We start from the raw sequence: 13,155 nt of genomic DNA on the forward strand, positions 1-13,155 counted from the left end.
ATGTCAGGATTGAAAGGGCCGCCAAAGTTGTCCTCTTCCTTCTTTTCGTGGAAGTTAGACATGGTAAGTGAGTGTAGTTGGCGCTGGGCTTTTGGATCAACGCCACTTGACTGTGCGCACGGCGCGCACGAAACAGGTACTGAAAAGATCAAGGTAGTCGTGTATTACCGGCAGCATGGGCGTACTTTGCTGGAAACCGGACTGCTTCTTGGTGCTATTCCTCCTCCAACTTGCAAGAGAACAAGATGAAGATGGGGATGACATGGGTCCCGTCAGTACTTCTATAGGTTTTCGATAGGTCTCTCGTGTGTGGCACGTTAGAGATGCAAATTCATGAAGCTAAGTCGTCATAGCCTGCGAAGATATGGGGTCTAGCATGCTTCTGATGAAGGTGGTTCTTGCCCGGAAGACCTCCAGCGAGTGAGCGGGCAGGAAGTGGAGGCTTAATGGGCGAACTTTGAGGCAAGAAACCATTGACACGGCACGCCGCAACACCTATCCTTGTACACAATCGCTCGATCGCCCGGTTGTGAGCCGTGACCTTGGAATGCGCTTTTGCAGGTGCAGAATTCTCGCCAGCACCTGCTCGTCTCGTAGAATTTGTAGATGAGGTACGACTTGTGAATCAAGGCGTTTTGTTGGCATTCCAACAGCGAGCATGTCACGCCGAGAGGTGGTCAAATGTCAAGCTCAAGTGCCAATTAGGCTTGGGCGGCCAAAGCGAGAGCTTGGGGGCGCTTGGGCGACGGGATCGCGCCACAAGATGAGCTTGTTGCGCCCATCGCCTTGGCCTCCAGCCAAGCTTGTTGATCTGAGAGCTCACGGATTGAGATGGTATTTCAGCATGCAGCTGTACTACTGAGAGCTCCGCTCAACTGCATTAGAAGGTCATCGCTACTGTGCTACGACTCAAGCGAGTACATTTCACGCAGACATGACAGTGACAAAAGGCATCGGATATGTCATCAACATGGAGCGAAGGGCAAACCGGCACGCGATCTCCGGTGGCTTGAAGTGTGCGGCCCACCTGCAAAAATGGCCGCTCTGAATACGGTAGGGGCTTGGATCTGCGTAGGCCGAGACGATAGACTATTGTCCATAATCTTCGCCTTCATCGTCGTCCAGCATCTTTGCATAATCCTCGGCGGATGCAAAGGTCGGCAATGCCTTCTTCAGCTTCTTGCCCTTTTTCCTGGCTTTGCCTTCGTCAGCTGGGACAGAGGCCTCCTCCACTGGCTCCTCGTCCTCCAGTTCTTCGTCAGAATCGACAGCTGCAAAGTCCGGCATTTCTCCATCGCTGCCATCTGCTTCCGTTTCCTCGGCGCTGTCATCCAGTATACCTGCCTCGACATCGACGCCCTCGTCGTCGCTGAGGTCTCCGGCATCGCCGCCGGATCCTTCATCGCTAGAAGCCATTGCCGATTCCAGGTCAGACATGCTAAGATCACTATCATCGTCGCCCTCCATGCCTTCGAGATCTGGGGCGCTCTTCATCATCGCGTCCCATACAGCATCCTCATCGTCTGACACCATCTCTTCATCATAAGCGGCGCTATCTGCCTTGGCCTTATTCACTGGCTTGCCAGCTTCTGCAAAGTATTTGTGGAAGAAAACGTCCTCCGCAGCCACGTTCTTCAGTTGCTGGGACCGGAACTCGTCGCTCGTGACAGGTAAGCGTTCCTTGCCACCAATCCTTGGGGCGATCAGAACACCATTCCTGCTGTCATTGACCATGGGCTGCATGATTGAACTGCCACGAGGGCGCGACTCAGACAGCTTGGCGTTCTTGTAGACGAATCTGTCCAGGAAGTGCATCAGGGTATGCAGCGTCAGATCTGGCTTGCCAGGTAAGGCTTCATGTTGTAGATAATGATCGGCATTAATGGTGACAGCGGGATGATAATGTGCCAGGAATGGAAGCAATTCCCAAGCGCAGCTGGCGTCTGCGTTTGCATGTTCCGGCGCCCGCTTGTGACCGTCGTACTTGCTCGCAGAAACGAGACTAGGCTCCTTTCTGGTTGGTGCTCGATCTTCATCAACATCTTTGAAGACCTCCTCTTCGTCATCAATTATCTCGGGCTGATTCGTTAGAGCTACCAAGCCAGGGAATGTGCTATCTAGATCCTTGAGCAGGAAGAAAGCTCCGCACACGAACGGCGGTTCGTGAAGGTTGAGTATCTGCAGTATCCGCTTAACGAAAGCCTTCACACGTTTCGTGCTCAGATCTGCTTTCAGAGATTTGTGCAGCAAATTCAGGTACAGTTGCTGCTTCGAAGCCGTGATTAATCTTTGGTCAAGCAGAGACTCGTATAAGACCTTGTAGAACCGATCGCTCGAAGACTGTTGCGCTGATGACAATTGCTGAATGAGCAGCATAGCCTGAATTCCTGTGTTGAAGTTTGCCGAGTGGGCTATCTTGTAGAGCGTGTCGAGGTGCTCGTCGAAAATCTTGTTATCGCTACCGCAGTATGGATGAGCTCGATTGACGCCCGTCAAAAGCGCAGAGGTCAGCTTCTCCCGTAGTTCCTCAGTCTGGGGTTGACCTGGTGCAGCCTGTTTCTTTCTTGCCTGTCGCCGCCGTTGCTCGCGGCTCACCGAGCTTACCTTAGCTTGCTCTTCAGACTCTGCAGTCTTCATGAGATCTGAGAACAATCCGAAGTAGATATTTAGTAGCTTCAAGGCCAGGTCTTCTTCCTTCAATTCAGTCTGGTTCAGCGTTATTGTTGCGTAGTACTTCCCATGAAGACTTTGGCCTGGCCGGAAGATGAAATCTGCTTCGATGGCAGATACGACAACATCTTTCATGTTTGGATGATCTTTGAGAAGCTGCAGCAGCAGATAGGACGACTGCGAAGCGATCTTTTTCACCGGATCACCTAGCTTATTGATGAGTAGTCTGAGTAGATTGGACTCTTGCTCGGGCTTCTCCCTCAGCATCTCGTAAACGTAACTCACTGCTTTGGACTTTGCGAATTCGATCTCGTCGTTGCACCAAACCTCGAGAATTTTCAGAATCTCGAAGTACTTCTCCTTCAGCCAGTCTTCGTATGCCCAGGCCACGAGATGCTCGTCCTGCACACCTTTGGCAGTTGGTCGCCTCTCCTCCAATCTTTGCTCCCAAATTTAGCGTGAAGACCTGGCTGACTGGCAAAGGCGTAGAGACGTCGATGCGAGGGCAGCAACGAACCCTGCGCGAAGAGATCTTTCAACGCTCGCAGCACATCGACTGCTTGAGACCGACTCCGCTTCGAAGCAAGGCCGAGAAGTGTTTCTAAGGCTTTCATGTTATGAATCGGCGATTCTTGTACGGCCAAAGTGAGAGCAGAGATTTTGTCGGACAGTGTTCCGGATTGGATGACAGTATTGTAGAAGGACTGCGAAGATGACTGTCCACGCTTTTTGAATTGTTCGTTCTCCTTCTCGAGCAGAGTTTTGGCGTGCTCGCGCAATTCTTGTACAGTCTGCTGCCTCGCTTGCCGCTTCGGCTCAAGCTTATTGAACGCATCTGTAACAACAAACCAGCCAGTTCCAACCTCGTCGGCTTCAACAGTTGTGGGGACTGGCTGGGCGTCGTCCTCTTCGGAAGCAGGCTCTTCGTCTTCTGTCGCCGCGCCACCAGACTCGGAGCCAGTATCAGCAGCATTTTCTCCAGCGTCTTCAGTCTGGTCCGCGGTACCTTGAGCCAAAGCAATCTCTTTGAGTATATTCTTCATGCCTTTCTCAAGATCCTCTGTACCCCTCCTCGCAGCTGTGCTCTTCTCCACGTCTCCTTCCATTTCTGAGTCGGACTCTATGTCGGCAAGGAACATGAGGTCTTCACGAGTGCCGCCCAGCGCTTGCACTTCGGCAAGAAACTCATCTTCAGCAGAGCGGCCTGACTGCTGCGGTTTCGCAACAGCAGCGTCTATTGCTCCGATAACCTTGCCGGAAGCATCTCTCTTCTTACCTCGGCGCTGCCTATCGCTGTCCATCTGACCAGCATTGTGCTTCTTCTGGGATTTGGGCTTCAGGTTCGACTCGATCTTGTGTTGTAATTGTTCGAATGACTGTGATGCCGGCTGCCCTCGCTGAGGCTGCTGAACAGCAGGGGCGTTTCCGACGCTACTACGTTGGCCATCCTCGTGCTTGCGCTTTGACATGTTGTCTCCCAGCGATTGTCTTACATCGAGTAGGTCATGCAACCGGAGTCGTATGCCGGGAAAATAATGGTCGCCAGATAAATTTCACTCGGCCGGAGAAACCAGTCCTCCGGTGCACGAAAGTGGAGCTCCTTACCAGGTACTCTGCAAGACGTCGGCGCGTGTCAAAAGCGTGACTTGATCTAGCAATTTTGCTAGCCCAGTGACCATCACACGACGAAAGCAACGCCAAAGATCGGAGATCACATGAACGGAAGATAGGAAAGGCCAACGCGGTCAGACATCCTATGAATCTGCATGGCTCGGTAGTCAGAGCTTTTCGTGGACAATGTTCGAAATGGCAGGCCTTTGGCAATCGATCACAGCACAGTCTTACCCCTGATCATCGAGAAAGACTGAGTCAGCTCTGGGTGCCGCACGTTGCCTCTCAGAAATGGGAACCCGGGGCGAAGGAGCCCCGAGATGCGACCACTCTTCTGGAAGACGCAGGTTACATTCGCAAGGCCTATTCTGGTATTTACCAGTACCTGCCTCTAGGTGTCAAAGTCCTGGATAAGATCGAGCGGCTAATCGACCATCACATGAGATCCGTCGGTGCTTCGAAGCTGTCGCTTTCCTCGTTCTCATCTGAGAAGAAGTGGGCGACATCAGGTCGCCTCGCAAACAGTACCGAGATTTTCCAGTTTCAGGACAGGAACAAGTCCAAGTGGCTTCTGGCTCCGACCCACGAAGAGGAAATATGCACGCTGCTACACAGCCGCATCAACTTGCACGGCCAGCTACCTGTACGACTTTACCAGATCGGCCGCAAGTATCGCGATGAGCAGCGGCCCAGGGGAGGCTTGCTTCGAGGCCGAGAATTTATCATGAAGGATCTGTACACCTTTGACACCAGTGCGGAAGCAGCGAAAGATACCTATGAACTGGTCCGAGAGGCATACAACAACTTTTTCGCCGACTTGGGCATTCCTTATCTGGAGGCCAGGGCAGATTCTGGCAACATGGGCGGCAACCTGAGCCATGAATTCCATTTGCCCCATCATTCAGGGGAAGACGATGTGATAACTTGCTCAAGTTGTGGTGAAAATCGCAATGAGGAGTTTGTTCCTCCCACATCACGCATGATCGAGTACGTAAAAGCACCTGACTTCCTGGCGCAAGATTCGACGGTTTCGCCATCAAAAGTCCGAGACTACATAAGTGTCAAGAACGACATCCTCATTCGCGTCTTAATACCAAGCCAGGCAAGTGAAGGCGAGTCGATTGCCAGCGCTGATGTCAATCCCTACGCTGTGAAAGAAGCTATGGATGATATTGCTGAGGTCAATACCGGTTTGGAAGAGCATCAGGTTATGCAGAAGTTCGAAGACTACCGTGGGAAAGGCAAACGAGGTCGAGTTGCCTACTTGGTTGATAAGCGAGTCACAGCAGAGCAACTTCGCATGCGGATACAGCAAGACTTGAAGAATTATGGAGGCGAAAATACCCAACGGCTGATTGTTCGAACTCTCCAGAACGAGGGACCAGACGGCGCAGCACATGATTCCAACGCTTTGTCAGGCAGCATCAGGCGACCAATTGACCTGTTGAAGCTGAAAGAAGGGGACGAATGCCCCCATTGCCTTGAAGGCAAAGTGGAGGTTCATAAGGCAATCGAGATCGGTCACACTTTCCATCTAGGAACTGGATATACATCGCTACTTGGCCCCAAAAAGCCAATACCACACCCCGGGCCCAGAGAGCACATGACCACTCCGCTTGAAATGGGATGTCATGGCATAGGCGTGTCCCGACTCATGGCCGCCGCCGCGGCATGTCTCTCCCCAAAGGATGCCATACAATGGCCGAAAATCATCGCACCATACACTGTTCTAGTCGGCGATGCCGTTGAAAAGACAGCTAAGTCCTCCATAGCGGATGCAATTTCCCCTTCGGCCGAGGCACTTTCACTCTACGACGACATTGCGCAGCAACTGGACGACATCGAGCCGGGTCGTGGATATCTCAAGCCCGATGTTGTTCTTGATGACCGCCTCAGCGACTACAAACACATGTCCAACAGTGCGATCTTCACAGGGTATCCCATCATCGTCATGCTCGGGCGCGCAGCCAGAGATAGGGGAATTGCGGAGCTGATTTGTGCACAGGCCGGCTTGAGGGAAGAAGTACCGCTGAACAATGTGCCTAAAGCCGTCGGACGACTGCTGAAGCGACGGGATTTGGCGAAGAGTTCACTGAGCAGTTATGTATCAAGCGTGTAATAAGATGTAAATAAGTAAATACCTAATGACATAGCAAGACACATCCTCTCACCCAGGGCTTGCGTTGCAGGCCAGCTGTAGTACCTCGCGCTATTGCTTCTAGACGCGGAAACCAGGTAGGTCGTGACAAGCGGCTATGATACTTGGATGTAGACGTACAGTCTGCCTAGTAAGTACGACCCTACGTAGCAAGTGTGTACCTTAAGTAGGCCCTGCCTGTATGACTGTCAACGGGTGTCATGTCCAAGCCTCGTCATCCGGCTTCATAACAGGCCTAATGAATTTCCTGAGCAAAACCACAGATATTTCGGACGACTTGCCAGATCCCTCAGCACCACCCCCGAACCTCGTACAGCAGAATTCGGAGACTCAAGCAGCAATGGCGCAACCATCATCCCAGCAATCTATCCCCTTGACCTCACTCCCCCTCCAACAACTCTCGCAACTCCAATCCCGCATGTCCAGCGAACTCGAGCACCTCTCAAACTCCTATCAGCGCCTGCGCGCTGCTCAGATACGCTTCAAGGACTGCATAAGAAGTATACAGGACGGTGTAGAGAACAAGACTGCCGGTGAGCGCTCCTAGTGCCCTCTTAAGCCAGACGTCAATCGGTAAAAACTGACACTTGCTCCAGAAACACCCCTCCTTATCCCTCTCACACCCTCACTATACATCCCAGCACGACCTTCGACGCTCTCCTCGCCTGTGACGGTACTAGTCGACATAGGCACGGGGTTCTACGTGGAGAAGACTACGGGCGAAGCGCGGAAGTTTTACGACAAGAAGATTGAGGACTTGACCAAGAATTTAAGCCAGATTGAGGACGTGGTGAGGCAGAAGACAGATACGCTACGGAGTGTGGAGGATGTCATGCGGAGGAAAGTTGTGGAGGGGCAGCAGCAAGGCGGGCAGGGAGGGGGTGCTGGGGGAGGGGGTGGAGTGAAGTAGGGAAGGCCTCTGAAAGGATCACGACCATGGAGCATGATACATATCGTGTTGGGCGAAGCTATCTGCGAGCTGAGAGACTGGCGTCTCCATTGATCACGCGAGCAGGCCGAACCTTCTGCTTCTCCGACCACAATCTCGTGGACGGATCTGGGACTGGATCGCAAGACTCCTGCCTGATCCACGTTTTCGTCACATGGGCACAGCACTGAGGTCAAATTGGTCCATGGCGAAGCGCCTGGGCGCGTTAGGTTTTGGAAGTCCTGTCAAAGGAAGTCTGATTGACGCATACCAGCTTGTTGCCGGGACCATGCATTCACACCAGCTTGTCGGCGAATGGGAGGAGACCACTCGGCCACAGCATTTGCTCGCCTTTAGGCTGTGCGTGCGTGCAGACTGTCACACGAGGTGCTGCGTGCCAGAAGAAGGTGTGTATGCAGAGGACGCATGAGGCTCGTCGCGGACACGGAGCATCCTTGCGCCTGATTCAGATATCCGGAGGGACAGCGACGGTAGTGAACTCGGACTACTCCAGAAACGCTGCGGTCAAACATATCTACATAGCAGCAACTCGTGCAGAACCGCGAAGCTGGTCTGGACTGTACTGGAAACAAAAGTTGGATGTCTCCATGTCATCCGGTCTTGCAGCCGACTTCATCGCCAACCGGTTTTGACTTTGCCCGGTCGTGCTGTCATCCGGTCTTGCTGTCATCAACCTCTCATTCAGGTCTACGTTTTGTGCAGCTCGACGACTTCTGCAACTGTCATAACTATGTGCAACTAATCCACCGGGCACAGTCTGTTTCTCATATATGGGCCCCATCGATGGCGGCATCTTCGCCTGTGTTGCGCCCACGCCATATTAGCATCTATATTCATGGTACATATGACTCATTTCTCACATCTCAAGAACAAGAACCACTCCTTCCTCCAGCTTTGCCGCCAAGCATGGTCAACAGCTCTTGATCTGAGCAACGTAAAGCATAAGATGGCGACAGAAACAGGCTGTACGAATGGCGTTGCCCTTCTACTAGAACTCGCTGACACGCAGCACATCCTCCACCAGGTAGAGGCATACGATACCCTCCAAAAGGAAACGGACTCACCAGGTGCCACGATAACACCCATAGCAGGTGGACTCATCGTGCTCACCAACCCTGAGTATGGACAGAAGCTCAACCGCGCCGTTGGTCTTGGTGTCACAAGGTCCGCGACTGACAACGATCTAAACAATATCGAATCATTATTCGAGCAAGCGCAGACAGCCATCAGTTTCCATCTCGCTGGTCTTGCCAGGGACGACCTGAAGCAGAGGCTTGCAGCGAAAGGCTACGTTGCCAATGGATCCGTGAATGTTTACTACATGGATCTGAACGAGACCATCCCTGGGCCACATCCAGATCCCGATGGCCGGCACCCGAACATTGTGATCGAGGAGGTGGATCGTACGGCCAACGCAGAGCTATTCCATGATGTGTCCGTCGAAGGATTCCGGTCCGGAGGTCGATCGCCAGAGCTGCTTTCTCATCTTGCAGAATTAGCCCTCCGACGAGACGACACGAAGTTATTCTTCGCGTATGTCGATGGCAAGCTTGCTGGGTCAGCAGCCATGGCGACACTTGAGGTTCCTGACTCCCTCGATTCGTCCACGAGGACTGATCGTCCCACTCAGCCATTCACGACGATCACACAGCTTTACCTCGATTCAACCTTACCTGAGTTTCGTGGGCAAGGCGTGCATGCAGCATTGATCCGGGAGCGTTTACGACTAGCTCAGGGCCATGCCTCCGCGGTGATGCTGGTGGCAAGATCAGCCAGCGGCAGTGCCAGGAATGCTTTGAGAGCCGGTATGAAGCTCGCGTACGAGAAGCAGATCTTCAGTCGGTGAAGCAGGAGGCTTCTTGCGCCGAGGACATTGCGCGAAGCAGATCCATCAGTTCCGGGAAGATGCTGCACGCTGCATCGACCTATAGCACAGACAACATCCGTCTGGAGTTTCCACACAGAGTCCGGGTTGTGGAGAGTTGGCATATCAAAGGCAGGATGGAAATACGGTCTGCTTGTGAAGAGCCCTCTTTAAACGTCAAAGTAAAGTTTAAGCTGACAGGCGTTGACTCGGGGCGCCAACGGAAGGCGGAAACAAGAAGTGTGACACCTAGAAAATGCCCGGGGCGTCATGCCTGTGAAACTGCTGTCGATCATGAACATGACCGGGGTATGCCGGTTTAGGCTTGCGGTTCGCGCATAATCTTCGATTTTTCCATTTCATCTTCTTCGGTTGAGCTGGCCTAGATTGCTCGATCAATACTGCGGTGCTGCGCAGGAATGATTGAGAATCCAGAGCGCAGTGCTTGTAGCGAGCCATCACATCTTGGAACAGTTCATCGTAAAGAAGTCGCCGGGAGATCTTCTTTGACCGAAATTAGAAGCTAGTCGTCGGGGCCCGGGGAAAACGAGAAGCCGCTCGCTACAGCATGATTCGCCATAGGCCAATGTTTAGCTGGTAGCAGGTTGTGCACGTAGACAGGGTTGTTGACGACTGCCCGAACATGGCGAACGGTTGGTTGCGAGATCAGTACTTGGACAGATGGACGCTCTTGGGAGTCCGCTACCTCTGGCCGCCATTGGACAGCACATGCGCAATCCGAGGGTCAATTGGCTCTGTGACAGGATCGCTTGGAGGCACGCTGTAGCAGCTTCAACAGGTTGAATAGCAGAAGAGCGGTCACAAGCTGCAGCTTGGCATGCTTTCTGGTCGAAATAAGCGAGGATAGAGTTGCAACACAACGAAGAGCCCCCGGACCGTAAACAGCAAGGCACGCGATAGGTATGTTGCGTAGCTATCGGTTTGGTCAGTGCTTCGGGACCACATGAACACGTGAGAGAGTAAGAGCAGGATCGACACCGTTTCGCTGCAAGCCTTGCATTGATTTGAAGGTCGGCATCAGGCCGACGACGTTGACCTGCAGTAGCACTTCTGCACAATGCCAATGGAGGACTGTGCTAGTGCAGCCAAAGCGGATAGGTTCGTGTCAGGACAGATGGTGGCTGATGGGCAGATCGAAAGATGAGATAGTCCATCAGACGAGATTGTCAGACATCTCTAACGCGGTATTCGTGAAGCAGGAGATATCATGCTCAACGCAATCTGCGGCGCCGCATGGGTGTGGCTCAGTTACCAAAGCAGATGCTGAAATTGGCTTGTACAGGATGTACCTGCTGTTTCGTGAACGTTAACACAGTGATAGACTGCGGGGAGCTGCCTCGATTCTGTAAAGTATGCTAGCACTTGCCTTTCTTCTGACGTCCATAGCGATCTGAGTTTGAGTCCCACCCCAGCGAAGACGGAGGATTACGTTCGCACCTTCCAACAGACCTGTAAAATACTGACCACAACCATCACATTCCTTCAGGTGACTTGACTGGATATCACGCCTGCGACTGGCGCGTCCCGCTGCGCCGATCGTCATCGAATACTAAGCTGCAAGAGAACAAGCCCGTCTGTGTGCTGGCAGTGGCCGCAAGCGTCAGCGACAGGGGTGCTGCATTTAGCCCTAGAGTCAAGGTCTCCGTCGGATCTTCCCAGGCAAGGCCTGCCAAGTGGCTTCTGACTTGGGTGGCTTCTGCCGCTTCGTCTGGCCTCCCCGGCTTCCGCTTCTCATCTCCCGTCTCCAGCGTTTCTGAGCAACTGCTGCTTTCTGACTTATTCATCCTTTCGTCAACCACAGCAGCAGCACTACTACTTTTCAACAATCACAACATCACAACATCGCAAACAAGCTCGTCTCAGCGCACTACACACCTCTGTACAATCGACAACGCAGGACCGACCCACAAAAAGTGCACAAGAAACCTCCATTTCTGCTCGTGTTCCACGAAGCCTTCCGACGAGTATTCCAGCGCTACTTGCATTGCATCAGGCATTGAGGTGTCTGGCATAGTGCTTGGGTGTCATTGTATTGACGACAGCTCGACATGGCCTGCTAGCAAGCAAATGGTCGTACATTAAAGGGCAACACTCCCTTGTCGAACCTGCCAACAACCAGAATCTTGCGATGGCTGCGTCTCAAATGGATGCAGTCACTAGCTTCACACATCTCGTCGACAATATTCCACAGTGGCTCGAACAGATCAAGGCTCTATCAGCCCACACCAAGGACAAGAATGCCGAGTTCGTCGCCGAGTATGCTCGACTAGTAAGAGCTATCAAGCCAAAACGAATGAAGTCGCCCTCGATGTGCTCCATCCACTCCAGCAAAAGCAAAGCGGCTCAAGCAAGAGACGCAGACTCCGCAAAAGACGCTGATACACCGGCCACTGAGCTGATTGACCCATTAGCTGCCGGCAATCGGCACTTGTACGCTGATCAGACCGCTGCTCAGAGAAAACGGAAGTCCAATGCTTCGATGAGATCTGGCGCCTCAGGGCCACAAAGGTTTCGGAGCAAACACCAAGTCGTCATATATTACGACGGATATGTCCAGGAAGAACTCGACACGATGTGCAAAGCAGTTGGCATTGGTAGGAACAACCTGCGAAAAGGAAAGAATGCCCTTGTCGCCAATCGAGGTTTTCGGTTGCCCTCCCTTTCCAAAAAGTACGACAATTTGACATCACCATCGCTTGAGAACATCAGATCCATGTCCGCTAAATATCGAAATGCCGCTCCTGGCGCCAAATTTTCCCTCCGACAGAACGCACAACAGCCGCAAGACGGAGACGAAGCTGCTTTCATCGAATGCGACAAAGCCCTAGAACAGGTTCAAAATCTCCTCGAGACTGCCGCTCATCAATTCCTTCGCGATGGCGACTGTCTCAAGGAACTCAGCAGTGCAGAAGCAAGACTCACTGCTATTCAAGATCTTGTCAAAGCAACAGTCGATAGTCTGCAGAAGAAAGCCGACCAGCAAGCCGCAGCAGAAGAAGCGGAAAGAGCTACTGCGGATACCAGCCGGAGCCAGAGTGTCTCTGATCGTGACTGTCCTTCACTGTTGACTGACAAGTCATCGATGGAGCCCCTAAATGCGCCGACCGTCATTCAAGACAAGCCATCTGAGCTGGCCGCCCTAACACAAACACTGGAAGGCATAAAGTCCCGACATCCAGCAGCGATCGCTTCAGACCCGGGCGGCGTCCCGACCGCAGGCATGACGATTGAAGTTGACGATAGCTCTTCCACGAGCAGTATTGCCGAGATCGACATATCACAATTCCGGTCGGCGAATCGGCTACGGATGAAGAGATAGACTGTCTTCCAGAGATGGACCAGTGGCTACTGGCCTGCCAAACTGCATCATATCTGGGCGACAAGTTTGTCGGAGACCATATCTGATTTCCATTTCACCTAATTTAGCGAGTCCTGCACTTCGAGCGAGCGAACATGCTTTGATATCAATTGATCGATCGATCGCCTGAGACAGAGAGCATGAGCTATGCCCATCTCACCAGCGATTGGCTACATCTTTTCATTTACTTTACGGATGACGGTGGAGGACGAAGCGGCAGCTGACCGAAAAGAGAGAGAGAGAGAGAGAGAGAGAGAGAGCGGCGTGATAGGTCCTGTCAGACCTGGTCCAAACAATTGTGCTAAGCAACGACATCCGTCCTGCATTCAGCCGGCAGTAAAGACTTACAAACTCGACGAATCCTCTGCCTCATCTCCGCCGCCAGGCCTTGTAGGTCATGCAGCAAATTCCTGGAGTCTGTGAGTCTTTACTGCCGGCTGGATTCAGGATGGACGTCGTCGCTCAGAGACAACGCCTGGGACAAATCACTGTTCCTTTGGAGATCGCGGGCATAGTCGCCAGAG

General features: G+C 52.7%; 5 protein-coding genes across 5 annotated transcripts; 4 read left to right on the plus strand and 1 right to left on the minus strand.

Moving 5' to 3' along the window:
• Positions 1-1,089: 1,089 nt before the first annotated feature.
• Positions 1,090-4,139, minus strand: AB675_1322 (uncharacterized protein; the record flags this gene model as incomplete). Its single annotated transcript, XM_018141203.1, has 2 exons — positions 1,090-3,080; positions 3,188-4,139. The coding sequence occupies 2 exons, from the start codon at positions 4,137-4,139 to the stop codon at positions 1,090-1,092; spliced, it is 2,943 nt and encodes a 980-aa protein (XP_017995100.1).
• A 287-nt stretch (positions 4,140-4,426) lies between these two features.
• AB675_1323 (Proline--tRNA ligase) lies at positions 4,427-6,400 on the plus strand (the record flags this gene model as incomplete). Its single annotated transcript, XM_018141204.1, has 1 exon — positions 4,427-6,400. One exon carries the CDS (start codon positions 4,427-4,429, stop codon positions 6,398-6,400), a length of 1,974 nt encoding a protein of 657 aa, XP_017995090.1.
• A 379-nt stretch (positions 6,401-6,779) lies between these two features.
• Positions 6,780-7,349, plus strand: AB675_1324 (putative prefoldin subunit 5; the record flags this gene model as incomplete). The annotated part of the gene is made up of 2 exons (XM_018141205.1): positions 6,780-6,972; positions 7,036-7,349. 2 exons carry the CDS (start codon positions 6,780-6,782, stop codon positions 7,347-7,349), a joined length of 507 nt encoding a protein of 168 aa, XP_017995084.1.
• A 985-nt stretch (positions 7,350-8,334) lies between these two features.
• Positions 8,335-9,234, plus strand: AB675_1325 (uncharacterized protein; the record flags this gene model as incomplete). Its single annotated transcript, XM_018141206.1, has 1 exon — positions 8,335-9,234. One exon carries the CDS (start codon positions 8,335-8,337, stop codon positions 9,232-9,234), a length of 900 nt encoding a protein of 299 aa, XP_017995072.1.
• Positions 9,235-11,401: 2,167 nt separating this feature from the next.
• On the plus strand, positions 11,402-12,592 carry AB675_1326 (uncharacterized protein; the record flags this gene model as incomplete). Its single annotated transcript, XM_018141207.1, has 1 exon — positions 11,402-12,592. One exon carries the CDS (start codon positions 11,402-11,404, stop codon positions 12,590-12,592), a length of 1,191 nt encoding a protein of 396 aa, XP_017995065.1.
• Positions 12,593-13,155: the final 563 nt, after the last annotated feature.

Source organism: Cyphellophora attinorum, assembly GCF_001299255.1.
Source record: "Cyphellophora attinorum strain CBS 131958 chromosome Unknown Contig44, whole genome shotgun sequence".
Classification (NCBI taxonomy): Eukaryota; Fungi; Ascomycota; class Eurotiomycetes; order Chaetothyriales; family Cyphellophoraceae; genus Cyphellophora; species Cyphellophora attinorum.